The sequence below is a fragment of the Patiria miniata genome, unplaced genomic scaffold (genome assembly GCF_015706575.1).
Source record: "Patiria miniata isolate m_02_andy unplaced genomic scaffold, ASM1570657v1 HiC_scaffold_1, whole genome shotgun sequence".
Classification (NCBI taxonomy): Eukaryota; Metazoa; Echinodermata; class Asteroidea; order Valvatida; family Asterinidae; genus Patiria; species Patiria miniata.
Window position 1 is genome coordinate 32943206 of NW_024037047.1, and position 16885 is coordinate 32960090.

At 38.8% G+C, this 16885-nt stretch overlaps 1 protein-coding gene across 1 annotated transcript in view; it reads right to left on the bottom strand.

The window, feature by feature from the left end:
* Nucleotides 1-2008: 2008 nt before the first annotated feature.
* Nucleotides 2009-16885, bottom strand: part of LOC119733039 — a 149281-nt gene continuing 134404 nt past the window's right edge. The window contains 18 exon segments of the mRNA XM_038206623.1: nt 2009-2077; nt 2569-3076; nt 4008-4103; nt 4536-4758; nt 5591-5762; nt 7357-7596; nt 8096-8238; nt 8619-8786; nt 9151-9355; nt 10005-10093; nt 10517-10659; nt 11051-11201; nt 11906-12031; nt 12415-12494; nt 13132-13354; nt 14013-14183; nt 16083-16266; nt 16648-16844. Coding sequence (XP_038062551.1) covers nt 2009-2077; nt 2569-3076; nt 4008-4103; nt 4536-4758; nt 5591-5762; nt 7357-7596; nt 8096-8238; nt 8619-8786; nt 9151-9355; nt 10005-10093; nt 10517-10659; nt 11051-11201; nt 11906-12031; nt 12415-12494; nt 13132-13354; nt 14013-14183; nt 16083-16266; nt 16648-16844 — 3188 coding nt within the window.

Consider the following 16885-nt stretch of genomic DNA (forward strand, 5'->3'; position numbering starts at 1 on the left):
CGTTACATCAATATCAGGAAAACACTGCTTGAGTTATTAAACCAAATACATTGGCTCAGATACCTTTAGGCCGACGATATAAACGGGAAAACCTTTATAAATAGCGGGTCTTATACCTGGACAGTATGAGCTGTCAACGGACATTACAAACGCCAAAAGTAAGACAAAATACAATGTACATGTAGGTTACTTTCTTTAGTTTGGATTTTGTCTGTGATAGTATCTACAAAAATACATACACAATGAACGTCAACCGAGAATACTTGCAGCAACAAAGTTTATTCTCTCAATCTGAGTACAATACATTTGACACTTCATTCATTTCCAAAGGAAATCTGGGTATGAACATGCGATTTGTCACTACATTAACACTACGATACAAACTTCTGAAGAACTCTAAAAACTATCACTGAGGGATAGAATTCACTATGAATGTTTGTAGTTTATCTGTCACGGTGAATTTAGAATATTTTAACACATGTATTTGCAACACTACAGGGTTGAAGTTTGGTTTCTTATATATTAGCCGTATTCATGTTTTAGTATATTCTGCTTCAAAGTCCAAGAACCTACTAAATATATTCTGTTGTGTTATTCTTCACCTTAAATACAAAAATGTCACATCTGGTAAGAATAAAGCGTTGCAACAGATGTTCATTTCTGAGTAATTAACATTTGGGATATAACAACAAATTACATGCATACTTGTATGATGCACTAAAGTTACAAAACCACATTCAGTTTGACAAATGAAATGTGTATCATTGGGAATCTTATTATCTGTATTTTACTGAAATATAGCTTATTTCTAACAATGTTCAACAGTTCAGCTGTTACTTTTAACTAAATTAAATAATCAATAGGTACACAAAACATCATTTTTCTGAGTACGTCCGACACCATGGTGCTTCAAGCTAATTTCAACTACAGCAAAACAGATGGATGTAGAAAACATTTTTTAAATCACTGTTGTAACTGAGACGTTTTTATCATCATAAAAATCCACTTTATGATTATAACATTTATAATGAACACTGTTGAATTGTCCCGAAGTAAGTCAGACACCATGGAACTTCCAATTTCAACGTTTTAGGTTCATGAAGGGTGTCATTCACACTGCAGACTTCATTAGAATCACTACATTAGCAAAAGTACTTATCACAAGAGCGAAATATAATCTGGGTAAAACATTTCATATACAAAAGCTAAGCCAATCTTTTGTCTGAACTTAATATCTAGGCAACTTGAACAGTTTCTTGATTACACACAGAAAACAGTAAACATAAGTCATCTCAATAATAGAAATCATGGCAAAATTAAAAGAAATGTGTTTGTACTTGCGATTTTATGTCTCATTATGGCGGACCAAAAAAAAGAAAAAAGAATTGTTCAACAAAAAAATAAACTCTTATTTTGTCTGAGGATGAACTCATTATCTAGACAACTTAAAATAATTCTTGAATTTACAGTGGGGAAAAAAGATACAGGTATTGATACTAGAACCGATGGCCAAATTATTAAAAATGTGTTTGAAGTTATGAATTCATTTATGTCTGGCTAATAGAAATCTGCTGCCCCATTCCCTTGGGGAAACCAAACCAGGACAAATATGACTTTCAGTACTGCTTGTAGTTGGAGGTACATCCAATGAATCAGTTCTCCTTTATTATGCATCAGCCTTTACATCTTGTCAAAACAAAGCAAAGGTGAAAACAGTTTCAACTGATTTTGGTTTCCTGTGTCATGCCGCTTTAGGGCACATGCACGATGCTTGTGCAAGTCCAAGCTCATCCTTAAACAAAACGCTGTAACGTGACGTTAACAGCCTTTTGCTTGTGTTTGTAAGATATTACAACATCCAATATTCTTTCCAGACACGTACTTCAAGGTAACCATTTAATAATTCAGACCAATCTTAGAAGATGATTTTCCTTTTTAATCTTCAGTGAAGTGTTACAATAACTTTAATTTAGTGCCGAGGGTAAACAGACATAGTGGTGTTGGATCTTTACACCACTGTTTCGTTGACGTCATGAAGTTGTTCATCATCAGTGAATCTCACAAGGGATCCTGTAAGCTGGATGATAAAAGGAAAGCAGAAACCTTCACATTTACTTGCAATTACACACAAAAAAATGTTGAACAAGGAAAGTGACTGTGTGGCCAAGAATTTAAACCAGAATTTGAACCATAATTTGAACAGCTTAATGACCGAAATGTATTGCCATGTTTATTGCTTCTGATCAGTTCTCAACTAATCTCACTCGTAGGAAAGTCAAGTTTGAGTCCCACCCATGTGGACTTACTTTCTATTCCCTACTTAATGGTGTTCAGAAAACTATCTGAGGTTGCCCCATCTCCACAAGCTAACATTTCTTCTTCATCTTCTCAATACTGTTTTTTTTTTCAGGCCTGGCATATTACAGTGCATAGGGCAATCTTATGGAATCTTGTGGAATCCTTAGTTCCACTACAAGAAATAATAAGCTTTGCTCGGCCTATAAGTAGGCAAAGCCAGATTTTCTGCTGAATAGTTTCATGAGATTGGGCCTAGGTTATGACACCTACCTCAGTCACGCAGTTAGGGGTTTCCTCTGTGGTAGATGGCGGAGTCCTCTTCTGGATCATCAGCATCTGCCCTGGATCTTTAATATCAATATCCTTCTGCACGTGCATGGTTGACTGTGCCCACATCTCAGCATTGGCAGGGCTCACTGTTGGACTGGCAGGGGGAGGTTCATCACATGATTTACCACCCACGAAGACAGCATCAGCCACTGCAGGCCAAGCATCTGCAACAGCATTAGAACGCACAAGACCCGACCAGGGCCTGTCTTTCTTGAGGCCTGATGAAGAGGAGCTTTTCGAACGGGTTGAGAAAGCAGAGGGCGGTCTTCCTGTTGAGGAGTCATCCGGATGGCTGTGGCTAGCCTGGTTCTCGTCCTTCTCGTCAGAATCTGTCTGATCTCCACTGTCATCTTCAAACACAGGATTGTCAAAGGCTTGCAGAGTGTTGCCACTTATGTATGACACCAGTTGATCATCATCTGGATCCGGTAATAGATGGATTTGTAATCTGTTGTGAAAGAGTACAAATCATTTAATCCTCACTGCTTCTATGTTGTTTTAACTGGTGATAGAAGAGGAAAGAGGGGAGACCTATCAACAGTAAAGTATCTCATATGTGGTCTTTCCCCAGGAAATGCTAGGTTGTAGGTTTACAAAGAAACTCAAAATATCAATTTTAGTGCGAACTGGACAAAATCTGTATTCATGCGTAATAAAATAATTCAATGGCATTACACCTCAGTGCGTCACCGTTTTCACGAAGAGCCACATACGTCAAAAATTACAATTTTTTCGATTTTCATTTTTTTTTTTAATATTTCGCATTAAAACAATGTACTTAACCATTTTGACATGTTTCTGTAAGCAAAACATCATTAATTTCTAAGTTACATTAATGTTGCAAGGGGCAGAAATCTAGATATATGCATTTTGCATTTTCACGAAGAGCCACATACATTTTGGCCCTTTGATCGCGTACAAAGCCCATTGCACGGACATACGTACAAGTAGGTCAAATGAGATTTGCGCTTTCACGAATATCTTTGTTACATTTTCAGCCGCGCGCGCGTGCTCACGCGCGCCTATGGAAAAACACGTTGAACAGAAAAGGCCAATATCTCGGAAAAAGAGCCACATATCTTTACTAATTAATTTTCACCAACTAACTGATGTATTAAGTCTAATTACTGGGTTCATGTAAAAACTCAGCTCTCGTAGAATCGTTTGATGGTTTCCTTGCTGCACAAAGTTGTTGGAATTGGTATTTTTTGCGGTTTTAAAATATGAGAAACTTCTTTTGCGATTATCTCGAAAACGCTTTTTCTTCAAAATCGACATAATTATGTGGCTCTTCGTGAAAACGGTGATGGAGGTATGGCATATAACACCTGGAGGTCAAAATAGTGTCTATCAACAGGACTAACAGCATTTACACTTACTTTTTGCTGTGCTTTTTCTTGTACAAGTAGAAGACCACAGCAGCAACGATGAACAAACCAACCAGACAGCTTACCACAGCTATTATAACTTTGACTCTGAAGTAAATACACAAAATGATAAATATAAAACATGGTAACGGCTTAGACTGTCATGATTGGTAAAAATCATCAGTTTCAGTGAAATCATCAACTGACAGTTTATAGACTGTTACTAAACATCGACGACAAACTTCTTGTGTGTGAAAGGCCATGAAATAAAATAGTGAATGGAAAGTAAAATGGAGTTTAGCATTTAACTTCTTGACTTGATAATGTTGTTGTTTATTAAACTTGAAGAGCAGAGAGAACAGTAAAGATCAGTAAATGTGCTCACACGGACATTAAATTATATATGTATTTACTCTCCAAAATTTAGACACTGGTTTCTAAAAATACTGCATGGATACAATTGCAGTACCTATGCTATCATATCACAAACTAAACAATAAAACACAAATAATTCGTTTTTTTTATATAAACAATGCTGACCTCCAGTCAAGGTCATCGCACAGTGGATCAGACAATGGACAAGCACATTCAAATCCATTGAGGCGATCATAGCAGACGTATGGGTATGCACACGGCGTGGACTGGCACTCATCATAATCAATCTCGCAGATGTCACCAACCCAGCCGGGCTGACAGTGGCAGGAGTAGGATTCGAACCCACTGCTACGTGCAGGGGAGGTACAATCAGGATCCTCAACAGGTCCTGTGTGTAGAGAGGTACATGTAGCAACACAAATAAGAAGAATCACTATGTCTGATCAGTGATTGATTTGGAACTTGCAGCTGATTTCACAAATTAGTGTGCAAATTATGGCATTAGTGCGATTAATTTAACAAAAAAATATGTCTGATTATAAACTTGCATGAAATTAGAGGTATACCTATTGGTGAAGATAGTCACAGGTTTTATGATGGCTGTTGGGTATAATTTCAAATACGAGGCACAACAGTTACTGAATCGGTTCCGCTCGTAATTTTAGAACAGTTTTGTCCAATTGTGTCATAAGTTCTGTTATAGGTAAAATAGCATTCCATTATCATCTTATTAGACATATAAAGTTGTGAATTTCTGGTTTAAATCTTGATAATTTAGACTATGAGGGGCACAACAATAACAATTAGTCAGTAAAATCGTTTACATTTGGCATGAATGCCGTGACTTAGGCCACCTTCAATAATTGTGTAATAATTTGTTGCAAAATTCGTGAAATTAGTCATAATTTTATTGTGCAATTAATGTAATTTATTGAACCGAAACCAAGCGTAAGATTTCATTAAATCTGCTACTGATCTCATTTAACAATCTAAAAGTACAAACAAGTTGCTATGTGTTGTGACAATTCTGCCTTCTACTGTAGTAAACGTCCTACATGGAATGTTGTGCCTTGAATTGTTCATTAACTTGAAACTGCATTCATGTCCTGTTACTGTAAGCTTCTTTGTACAGCGGCAGATTTTCCTCAGTTACCCCAATGAGGACAGGACAAGCCAAGGAATTAAACAGAAATGGCTGAGGTTTTGTGTGAGCCACCCACCTCTGCAGACCCCCTCATGGATGCAAGGGTTGACCAGCACAGCAATCTGTACCTCCAGTCGCTGAGACATGGCTCCGGACAGGTCCTCTGCTAAGACAAGGAAACTATCCCTGCCATGGTAGTTAGGGTTTGGAGCATAGGTGAATGTGGATGTCGTCCAGCTTAAGTCCTCCTAAATGTATAAAACAAATTCTCATTCTCATGTTAAAAAAATGACTCTGGGTCCGAAATCAAATTTCACAGGTGATGAACATTGAAATAGAAATGTTTTGATACAGACTTTGATCATAATAAATTGTAACTTGACTTAAGGAAGCGTGACTTGTATTGACTTGGTATGACTTGTAAGACCTTCTGAGAACTCTAGATTCAGAGTTGGACTTAATTGCATTGATAGGGATGATGCCATGACTTGATTTTCCTACTGGGCAAGTAGAGAAACATGTGGAACTCGGTGTTGAAGTCGAGATCCTCAAAACACCAGAAACAAGACCAATTGTAGAGCAAGCACAAGACCATTCACAAAACCAGCCACAAACCATGTCTCAAAGTACTGAATCGTTTGTTGAAGTTCTTTTGAATAGGTTGTGACTGGAATTGACATTGAAGGTACTCGACTACAACGCTGGGGGGAATTATACATTTGATTATTATTAATTTGATTGGAGATGTAATTACAAAACACACTGCAACTCAACGAGGATGGCGAATGCACAACTTGATGACAGAGTCATTTGTCCAGGGTGATTCAATGGGGCCTTCTCTGACATCACCAACTATATTGTGTTTTATACAACAACTGAATATATCCCTGTCATATCATTGGTAGCTCGTTGATCACATGGATTATTCGTACCGACTCATGGCCCGGTCACACTATTGGTGGCTCTGACCAATCAGATGACGAGGATTTATTCAGGTGGTGTATAAAACAATAATGAATGTTTCATATTCATGCAATGGAAAGAATAATTTCATTTGGTGACAGATCCATTCCACTCGCCTTCGCCTTGTAGAATGGAACATGTCATCTGTCATCTCATGAAAATATTCTTACCATTGCACTCATAAACATTAATTATTTGTATGAAAGAGACAGCAACAACACATCTGCAGGGTACCTTTGAACACATAAGTCCTGGGTATAAAGACACCTGTCCAAATACAGAGGTCCAGCCTGACTTAAGCTAGTACCATAGGAACTATTCAATTCAACAACTGCACACAAGAATTGCTAGTATTCAGAATCAATAAAATACCAGATATTAATCTTTGCTACACTGCACTGGCAAGTGCAGATGTTACTTAAAGCACATGGGCAATTCCATGAGAAAGTCTAAATGGCTGAAAACAATTTATGAAATCTTCAAAATTGCAGGCATCACAACCTGAAGTGTGGTATCAAATTAAAGGGGACAAGACCTTCCATTTGCGTGATGTGGCAGTGACATTTGATATGGTAAAATATATTTTATTTGTCCACAAACTGTTGTTGTTATTTGGCTAAAAGAATGGATTTAAGGTAGTCATTTTAACAACTTGTTTTTACATGTAAAATGCAAAATGCTATTGTGAACAAGTTCGTATTTTTTGCCAAATGATAAAAAGAAAGAAATTCAAGAAATTCAAATCCTTTACAAAAGGCCAAGTTAAGAGCATTTGATTTTGACATTGGAGGCTTTATGTAATTCTAAACCCGTGGCTATAAACCAAAGCTGGAGGTGAGGCCAAAATTTCAACAACCTCCTTAACATCACAACTGTTACCTCACTATGGGGCAACTCAATCCCACAAGGAATGATTGGCTCTTCACTGCCTACAGAGGGCTCACTGCAATTCAGAATGGACGGCACAGTCTTGATTTGGCTTGTCAGTGTCAGGGTGCCATACGTCGGGGGCCTGGTCATAATGGTCAGTACATCATTGGTGTCAACATCGTATGCTCCTAGCAGAGCAGTCAGATCCTTGTAGGCAACATTGGACCCCGTGTTCTGCTCAACAGTTAACTGCATTTATAAAAGTCAAAACATGCGGGTAAACGTTCATAAAATGAGCACAAATCAAAAGGCAAATCTTAATGTCATAAAATTGGATTAAATCAATTAAAAATATTACACAAATCACTACAAGTTTATTTGTAAAGTCAGACTTAAAAGATAAGAGTTTGGAGCGATTTAGGGCATGAATTGTCGTGAATTAAATCGCTATTTATTTAAATCAGGAATAACTCAAATTGAAATTTGATGTGTGTTTCTTTGCCCATTTACCAATGGCCTTTTTAGTTTGTGGTAAGAGTGGTTTCAGTTGTAAAATAAGATTGTGGCTTTTGCATTATTTGTTCTCAACTGTATGAATTTCTGTAAGGAAGCATACAAACTAAAAAGAAGTTCAGTGAAAAGGAGCGCACATGTTATGAATCCCATAAACCCCTATCTGATTATAAGGAGCACCACCGCATAAACACGTGAAATTAAAAAAAAATAAACATTATACTACTTAATGTACCAAAGCAATGCGTCCATTGCCAACAACTTGGCCATAATGTGCACTGTATAACACAGGATTATCATTGACTGGTCGGACTTCAATGGTGAGATTAACAGTGGTAGATAGAGGTTCTATCTCATGGAAGGTCTGTACCTCCATTACTGAATAAAAAAGAAAAGAGAGAGAACAAAGTCAGCCGAATGTACCACTTGTATAGGACCATTTATAATTAACTAACAACTGATATCCCAAACTACTGAGCAAAATCACAGATTCAGTAAACATCATCCTGATAATTACCAGCCAAGAAATTATCTAATCTGACATGCTTTGCAATGAAAATTAACTTAATTTTTCAGCCTCTTAGAGAGAACTGTATCTCAAAACATCTGAAGTCTAATTACTTCCTGAGGCTTTTCCTCTTATGACATATTTTTAAATGACTGTGTTTTGTTCATTTTGCAGCGATAACAATATACAATATTTTATTTTTTTTTCCAGAATGATCTTTAAGAAAACAATATCTTGTAGAGACTCTTACCAGTGATTTGCAGAGTAAAAGTACCGTAGCAATCAGTACAAGGTGTATAGCTGAAGTCACCGGTCTCTGTGATCACTGCTGTGCCTTGCTTGTCACTGTGACTACCAAGCTCAAATACCAAAATGTCATCTTCAAGATCAGTGGCCTGGAATGTGTACGATAGAGTTCCTGGAAAAAAATATAAACCATGAAGAATAACAACAACTGATATTCGACATTCAATACAATTTGTACTGCCAGTGTTGTGTAATATTTAGATTGTTTCGTATACAGCATATTATGTAAAGTCCTAAATCAGAAAAGGTGACAAATTAAGTACCACATACAAGTGAAATAATACAACACAATATTTGAGACACATTGCTATGACATCATTCAGACAACAAATGAAACATTATGAAAACAAATTGATCTAGTATTTTTATAAAGTTCACTTTGCTATTCAATAATCAATAGAATACAATTAAAATATTAGATGTACATTTTCATAGCTATGGTGGAAACTTTAATTTGATCATAAAGGTAAAGTTACCTTCATCCTCATTCATGAACATATTTTCTACCAAGTTTGTGATAACTGGTGGGTTATTGGGGATGGCGTCTAAGACAACAGCAAATGCAAAATGAGTCTCATGGCTGAAGTATGTCGTGTTGGAAGGAACTGACTCTTCTTGCAAAGCACGCCGCTTGCGACCTGGTTCTGAGGATGACGAGGCTGGAGCCTGTGTGGAGCAAACCTACAACGTGAAGGGAAAAACGAAGTTGTGTGAGTCATATGCAAGCTAGTTAAAGTAAACATGAACATATGTGAATATCACGCTAAGTGTGCCCGCTAAAAAAATATAAACGATGTGCACAATTCATACACCCAAGGCATTAAACCTCCGATAAATACAGCAACCTAGGAGGTTGGAATGATCTAACGGTCCCTATCCCATCCCATATTGCGCAAGAGATCGAGTACCCAAGTGTCATTGCATTATGAGAATACTGATATATACATTGGGAGGAAAATTCCTCCCAGTCTTTATTAATTCCATAGGGAAGTACCGGTCCCAACATCAAAAAATGATGAAGGGACTGGCAACCAGTCTACCCCTTACATCCAAGCGGCTTGAAAACCCCCTCAGCAGGTTGCTATGAACAACTTGAACCCCTTCCAGTCTGGGTAATTTGCACTCAAACCTGAGCATTTTAAGTAAAGCTCAAGCGTACACATTAAGAAGAACATAGTCAGTCAGAGTGCTGAAACTCCCAGAACTGGATTTGATTCATCTATGGCCATGGGGGTTGTCTACACTTGCCATGGCCTGGATGCCTGACTTGGGCCAAGACTACTTGAAATAAAGATATAACCTAGTGAAATCTTTAAATTGCATGACCAACCTGAACACTGACTTGGTTCCCATCATCAAGGTATGCAATTTGATCCACATCACTGCATGTCTTAGCTGCATCTTGCCATTCAGAGTGACCTAAACAAAAAAATATGAGATGATGACACTTAAATATAACTACAATGTCTTCATGTTCCACAAACAACATATCTAACCTTTTGGCAAGAAGGTGGGGGTGGGGAAATATGGCTCTACGAATTATTACCAAAGATATTGTCTGTGTTATGAATAAAAGAAGCAAGCAGTTGTTCAAAACCGACAATTATGCACAAAGGGCTAATAAATGGTGCTTTTCAGGGCGATACATGTGCGAAATTTAAAAAAAAAAAAAGGCACCCAAAACGGCAGATGCCACAAAAAGGGCACCATTTCTTCTTTGGGAAAAGGGCACTTGTTCAGAAAAAAAAGGAAATTGAATGGAAAAAAGGCAGTTTTTACAAAATATTGGGGGGTAAATACCCCCCTTACCCCCCGCTGCTGGCTACGCCTATGTAGACTCACCTTTGTCCCAGTAGATAAGTCTAGGTTTTGCCTCTGTCCAGTTACTTGGTGTGCTTAGACTCATGTTGATCACCAATGGACCCTGCACTTCTGTCTGACCAAGACTTGTGATATAAAATGTTGGTTCATACACGAAACGTATCCTGGAATACAAAGTGACAATGTATTTCTAATTTCAAATGGTGTTGACACACTTATTTCTATTTTCTTTTAGGAAGCCCTTGTATCTGTTTATATTAACCTTTACAGAAAAAAAAAACAAATTAATGATAAAAGTATGCAACCAATCTGACTACAGATTTTATGTAGGATAAAATGTGCTGATATATTAACGACTGTATAACTACCTGATATTCTGAATAAAGTCTTTGCAGAACATCTTCTATATCTATACAAGAACAAGAACTTAAAGAAATTCTGAGACTAGTTGTTGAAAAAACTCTGAGACTACTTCCAGAGGAAATTTCGTGCCTCAGTTCTAAGGAATTAGTCTGATCAGTTTTGAAGGGAAACACAAGTGTGCAGCAAACCAACCTGTGTCTGAGCAGTCTTGATGTAAACTGGATGGTGTAGAGTGGATTGGTGATGTATGGTTTATAATCCCTGGCAGCATCCGAGGTGAATTCCTGGTTGGTTCTATTGACATCCAGCAGACCTAGGATGAGTGAGCCACCCTGGTGTAGACCTGCAATAACACAAGTAAGGTGGAAGTGCAGATAGTCCTCTACTTCCCTTGACAGTCCTCAATGCTCATTTTTTTCACATGCCTAGGTGGTTAGGGCTAAATTGAATTGTGAAAGCAAGTGAAGCAGATAGTAGTATGGACCCCTTGCACAGAAACATGTGACATCACACCTTGTATGTGACATGCATTCCACGGGAAATATTTCCTCAGAATTGTGTTCTGTAATGCGAGGTGTTAATAAAACAAATACAACTTGTTTTATCTCAGTGTTGGCTGCTTTTCTTTAATTCCCTCCCTTTTACGTCAGGGCCCTATTTTACGGCTCTGCTCACCACTTAATCCCATGCTTACGATCACCAATCTGTGCCAAGAGCGCTAGCAGGAAAATGCTGGGCTAACGATGTAAGCACAGAATCCTCAGTTACAGGATGTATAGATGCATATCAGCTAAAAGTTCTTGCTTACCAGTGAAATACATTTACCATAAGTTCAGAGTTTTCTGCTACATTAAGCTCGGATTTTTCGTCGACGGTATTAAAGCCGAGCCATGAAATTTGGCCCAGGAGGTAGTCAAATCAGTCATCACCATAGGACAAGCCAAACTATGGTGCATAACTTATAGTCAAACGGCCGACTTGAGCGATATGACGAGTTGTACGACGTCGGTTTAGCCAGAGTCTACTGTATGTTGTATAATAACCTACCTCCCTTTGTAGCCACAGTGAAATCAAAGTGGTTATCTATGGCCCTCTTCCTCCTTCTCTGGCTTGTTGGTGATGTCAGAACAAGGTCTGTACCATTGGGTGATGTCATCATCATATCACTGTCTCCTTTTGATTATTATAATAATAGTTCATCGTGTTAAACGATCTATTAAAGTAATAAAAACTATTACTGATCTGTATCTGGCAGATTTATTAAGCTGACTTGCTGCACTTATACCCCCTAATGAAAAAGTAGTGATTTTCTCAAAGACTACAAAACAAGTCACATTCTGCCTGGAACCGAGTCTTGCAAATAGATTTCAGATACTGGGGCTTTCCATTACAATTGCCAATGTCCACCTCGGACATTGCTTTCCAGTTCAGTTAATGGATATTACTAAAACCCTAACCAATACACCGGGAAGTCAAACTGATGTTTTGTTTTCCACATGCATGCAACAATGGCAATAGCCTGATATCGCGACCTCATTGTTGTGTTTGATACTGACCTAACACTGTAGTAGTTCCTGCTGGTATTGTGACACATAGCATAGCTGGGTTACACATCTTCATCCAGGCATAAAGGCATCTAAAGTACAAGTAAAATAACAAACAAACACAGCAATGGTTTAAAGGAGTCCATGTATAGCGAATCCTTTTATCAAATCCCTTATTAATAGGATATAACAGGCAAACACGGGTCTACGGGCAGAGGCTTCAATAACTACATGTGTAATCACAAGTACATGTCAAATGCTTCTAGTCCAGGTCAAAGTCTCAGGCCACTTATTTTGACGATGGCCCTCAAATCATAAAGAATTTCGCAAAAATATATGTAATGATAAGTCGCTGATAAGTTTGGGTTAAAGCGAATTATACATGTAGAAGACATTTTTACATATGAACTATTTAATTCACGAATATCAAGTCCAAATCCGTAGGCCTTGTTCAACTGGTACATTGTAACGAGCATCAAGAAAAGTTATGCAAACAAGCGACACCCACATTACACTAGACCACTTCAAGAGGGATCTTCTGACACCTACACTAAAATTGCACATACAGCAGTTCAACAAAGTTTATGTACACTGACCATGCCAAATGTTCAGACTGTGTTAATTAGCTGTCTGACAAAGACAGGGGTGTCATTTATAAACCCTTAAAATTGCGTTTCTTTAATAAAGTATCATTATTTGTATCCAATGCAACATGGCCCACAAACTTACTTCCCAGGTTCCATATTAAACTTGGCATTTTCTTCAATCATTTCCCACTCGCTAGAGTCCTTCGGTGCCTTGAAGTCAGTGATGTTGAACCTTTCTTTATTGCCACCAGCACGGACAATGATCTTTGCATCCTCTATGGTCACTGAACCGGAGGAGTTGCCTCCAACCGCCATGCAGGGTACAACATCATCTAGGAGCGACGCTGAACTACTCACACAGTATTCTATAGGGCAGGGTGGAAGGAGACACTGGTATGATCTGAGATACTGGGTTCGCAGTGGCTGGCAAAGGTAGAATTTCAGCTTTTATTTCCAATCATGTATCTAGACCTACATGGAATCTTTATATTTTGCTGCCTGCTTTCATCCAAATACCATTTATGTTCAAAAGGCTGGTATTATGAAATATTTCGTCATGTTTCCTCCTCCTAACTTTTTGTTGGACCTCTGTTTCCCATTCTTGATAGCAGTATTTGAGCTTGATGTTATTTTAACAGATCATTCCTTTCTCTTTAAATGCATGAGTTTTGTTTTTGTTTTAGCTACCACTTCAAATGGCCTTTAGCATTGTAGTTGATAGGGTAGTCTGTGAAAGCAGGCAGGCAGCCAAGAACAAGGTGACACTATGGAATTTCTTGCCCAATGCTCTGTTAGAAATGATTGACAAATTGGTGGTCAAATAGGGTCATATAAACCAACAGTGAGGGGTCACATTGACAAATATTCAGAGAGGAAATGCAGGAATATTGGGTGTTAGAGAATTACATGCATAATAATGGTCAAGAGTGAGACATTAGAAGAAGCGTTCAGTGTTGCTATAGGTATTTTCACGTTCTCCTGTGTCCCCCAATGTGACGTTCTACCAATTGCAAGATGTCCTACCATAGTGATTAATAGACTCATCCTGTGGTTTGGACCAGGAGGTACCAGTCTTTGTTGGGTCTTCGCTTTTCTCCACATTGGGTGGGTAAACATCCTCCTCAAACTTCTTACTAAACATGGAGGTGGTGTTGACATCATCTGCAGTGGGCTCTTCTAGCAGAACAGTCACACCTAGGAAGTACAAACATGTACGCTCATCACCAAAGGTCTCCAAGTAATGAATCAATACATGTGTGGTCCAGTCCGGACATCACAATTAGCCTTTGATATATGATGGACACAATAGGAGAGTGCTATTTGGTTAAGGATGAATATAAAAAAAAACACATTTTACCAAAACAAAAGCTCCCTTACTACCTTGTCAACAGTATAGCAAAAAAGGATACCGGGTTGTCTTCCTGAACTTTATTTGCATTGGATATGCATGAAATATATGCATGAAATATGCATAAAGTATCATCAAATTCTAATGACGTGTATCAAAGCCTTCATTATTGATGGAATTTCAAATATTGATAGTGTGGCGGGAATCTCCCCGGGCCAAACCCAAGTTCGTTGGGACCAAGTCTGACACCTATTAGAGTGTAGCTGATCTTCCTGAACGCAAGCTTTCCCAAGACGAGAGACCACTCAGAGCGACCTCAAGGCCTAGGGAGCAGGTCCGTTTTGGAGGAAATATACCGCCGATTATGATGATTGTGATTACCCACTGTTAATTGCACAATAAACCAACACAAAATACACATGGACAACAGGAATGTCGGCACCACAAATATAATCGTAATTTATTATACAATAATCAAGAAATATGCAGTAGTGATTGAGTTTTGATGGGGTTGTTAATTATCAGGGTCACTTAATTACACTTGGGAGTTAACTGCGGCCTCAACTAAGCAGCAACGCGCACGCTTGAACAATGCACCCAATGTAAACAATGCACTGCTAAGTCAACAATGTACACTAATGTAAACAATGCACGGCTAAGTCAACAACGTACACTAATGTAAACAATGCACGGCTAAGTCAACAATGTACACTACGGTAAACAATGCACACTAAGTCAGCAACGTTCACTCAGTAAACAATGTACACTAAGTAAACAATGTACCTAAGTAAATAACACACGCCAATGTAAATAACACACGCCAATGTAAGCAATGCACGCCAATGTAAGTAATACACGCTGTCAGCCTTAACCTGATTTACGCCTTACCCATGCAAGCTAGCGTCAGCATCGTACCGTACATTCACTTGTACGGCTGCGCGTCAGCATCACACAGCGTAACTTCAGCACAGTCAGGGCCAGCGCCTTACACAGTGCGCGTCAGCATTATCCAAAACACAGAACGCGAGCAATACACAACCGTACCGTCCGCTGTCCACAGCACAACTCCTCCGCGCGATCACGTGAGTAGCCCTCACGTGAACAAGCATACGCCGTACAAACACATATGCATGTACTAAACCTATGGGCCTTAGGCAACCAATAGCGTACGCGCATTCAGCCACTAGGCTCTTACGCTCCGCCCAGTCACCAACACACAGTGAATTTACGTTAGTGCAATAGGAATGACGTTGTAAATAAACTAGCTACAAGTCCCTACACTTTCCGCTACAATAGCCTTCGGAGTTACCAACAGAAGGACAGTCACACCTAGAAAATACAAGCATGTACGGTCATCAACAAAGGTCTCCAATAGTAAATCAATAACTTTGTGGTCCAGTCTGGGCATCATAATTGGGTTCCATCTATTCATAGCATTCGGAGTTACCAAATGTGATGGAGTACTTCCTTACATAGCTGTTATCAATCTGTCTGTTTGTCAATCTGTCTGTTTGTATGTCAGTCTATCTCTACCTGCCATCACATTCTACCTTGGCTTCATTGATAGCCTTGAGAGTCAAATAGTATGTTGTGTTGTAATGCAGTAATCCCATCAGATCATTGTCGTGTTGTCTCTCTGTTTGTCTTCAGAGTCACATAGTATGTATTTTCTGATTCAGTAATCCTGTTAGATCACTGTCACTTTGTCTGTTGCTTTGTCTGTATGACAGTCTATCTCTACCTACCATCACATTCTACTATGGTTTCCAAGCCTGCTCCATTGATAGCATTCAGAGTCACATAGTATGTAGTGTTGTGATGCAGTAATCCCTTCAGACCACTGTTAGTAGCTGTCTGGTTCAACCCAACGTTGACAAAGTCTTGCAGGTCTGTTGCGCCTTTGGATGTTCCTATAGCCCAGAGATGCTCCTAAAAACATAATTGCAGATAATATTGCTATGAAATCCATGCAAATAGTGGTCCTCTGTTGGCGACAGTACCAATTGTTACAGTGAATGGTGCACAAAGTTTTGCAAGTTTTGCACTGAAAAGCCTGACTCTAGAACAGCAACGGTATGAGCTCCCAGCATGGATATGTGATCCCTTGGCACATTGGAAAATTACGTCATAACATCTGACAAGCATTCCATTAACAGACAGTGTATGATTGAGAGACCGCCATTAGTGCAGTCTTCTGGAGGTTGCAGGTTCAAATTCTGCTCTGGTCAATTTCTTTGCTCAAACGTATATCCCTCTTAAGCAAATAATACACTGCTCAATTGTTGAAGTGACACTCTGCTGATCATTTACCTTAACCATGCTGTCCATGTCAATGAAACTCCAGAACACCCTGATGGTAGAGTCTGAAGACTGGAATGATGTTGGCACAGACTCGTTTACAATGACGTCCAAATAGAAAAAAAGATCCAGCTGTGCTGGAGTGTCATCAACGTAGAAACCATTGGAGGATGCTGACACTGATTTCCCATTTCCTAAGAAAGTTTTCACTGAGGGAGGGGGATGATTGCAAAAAATGATAATAAGTGGC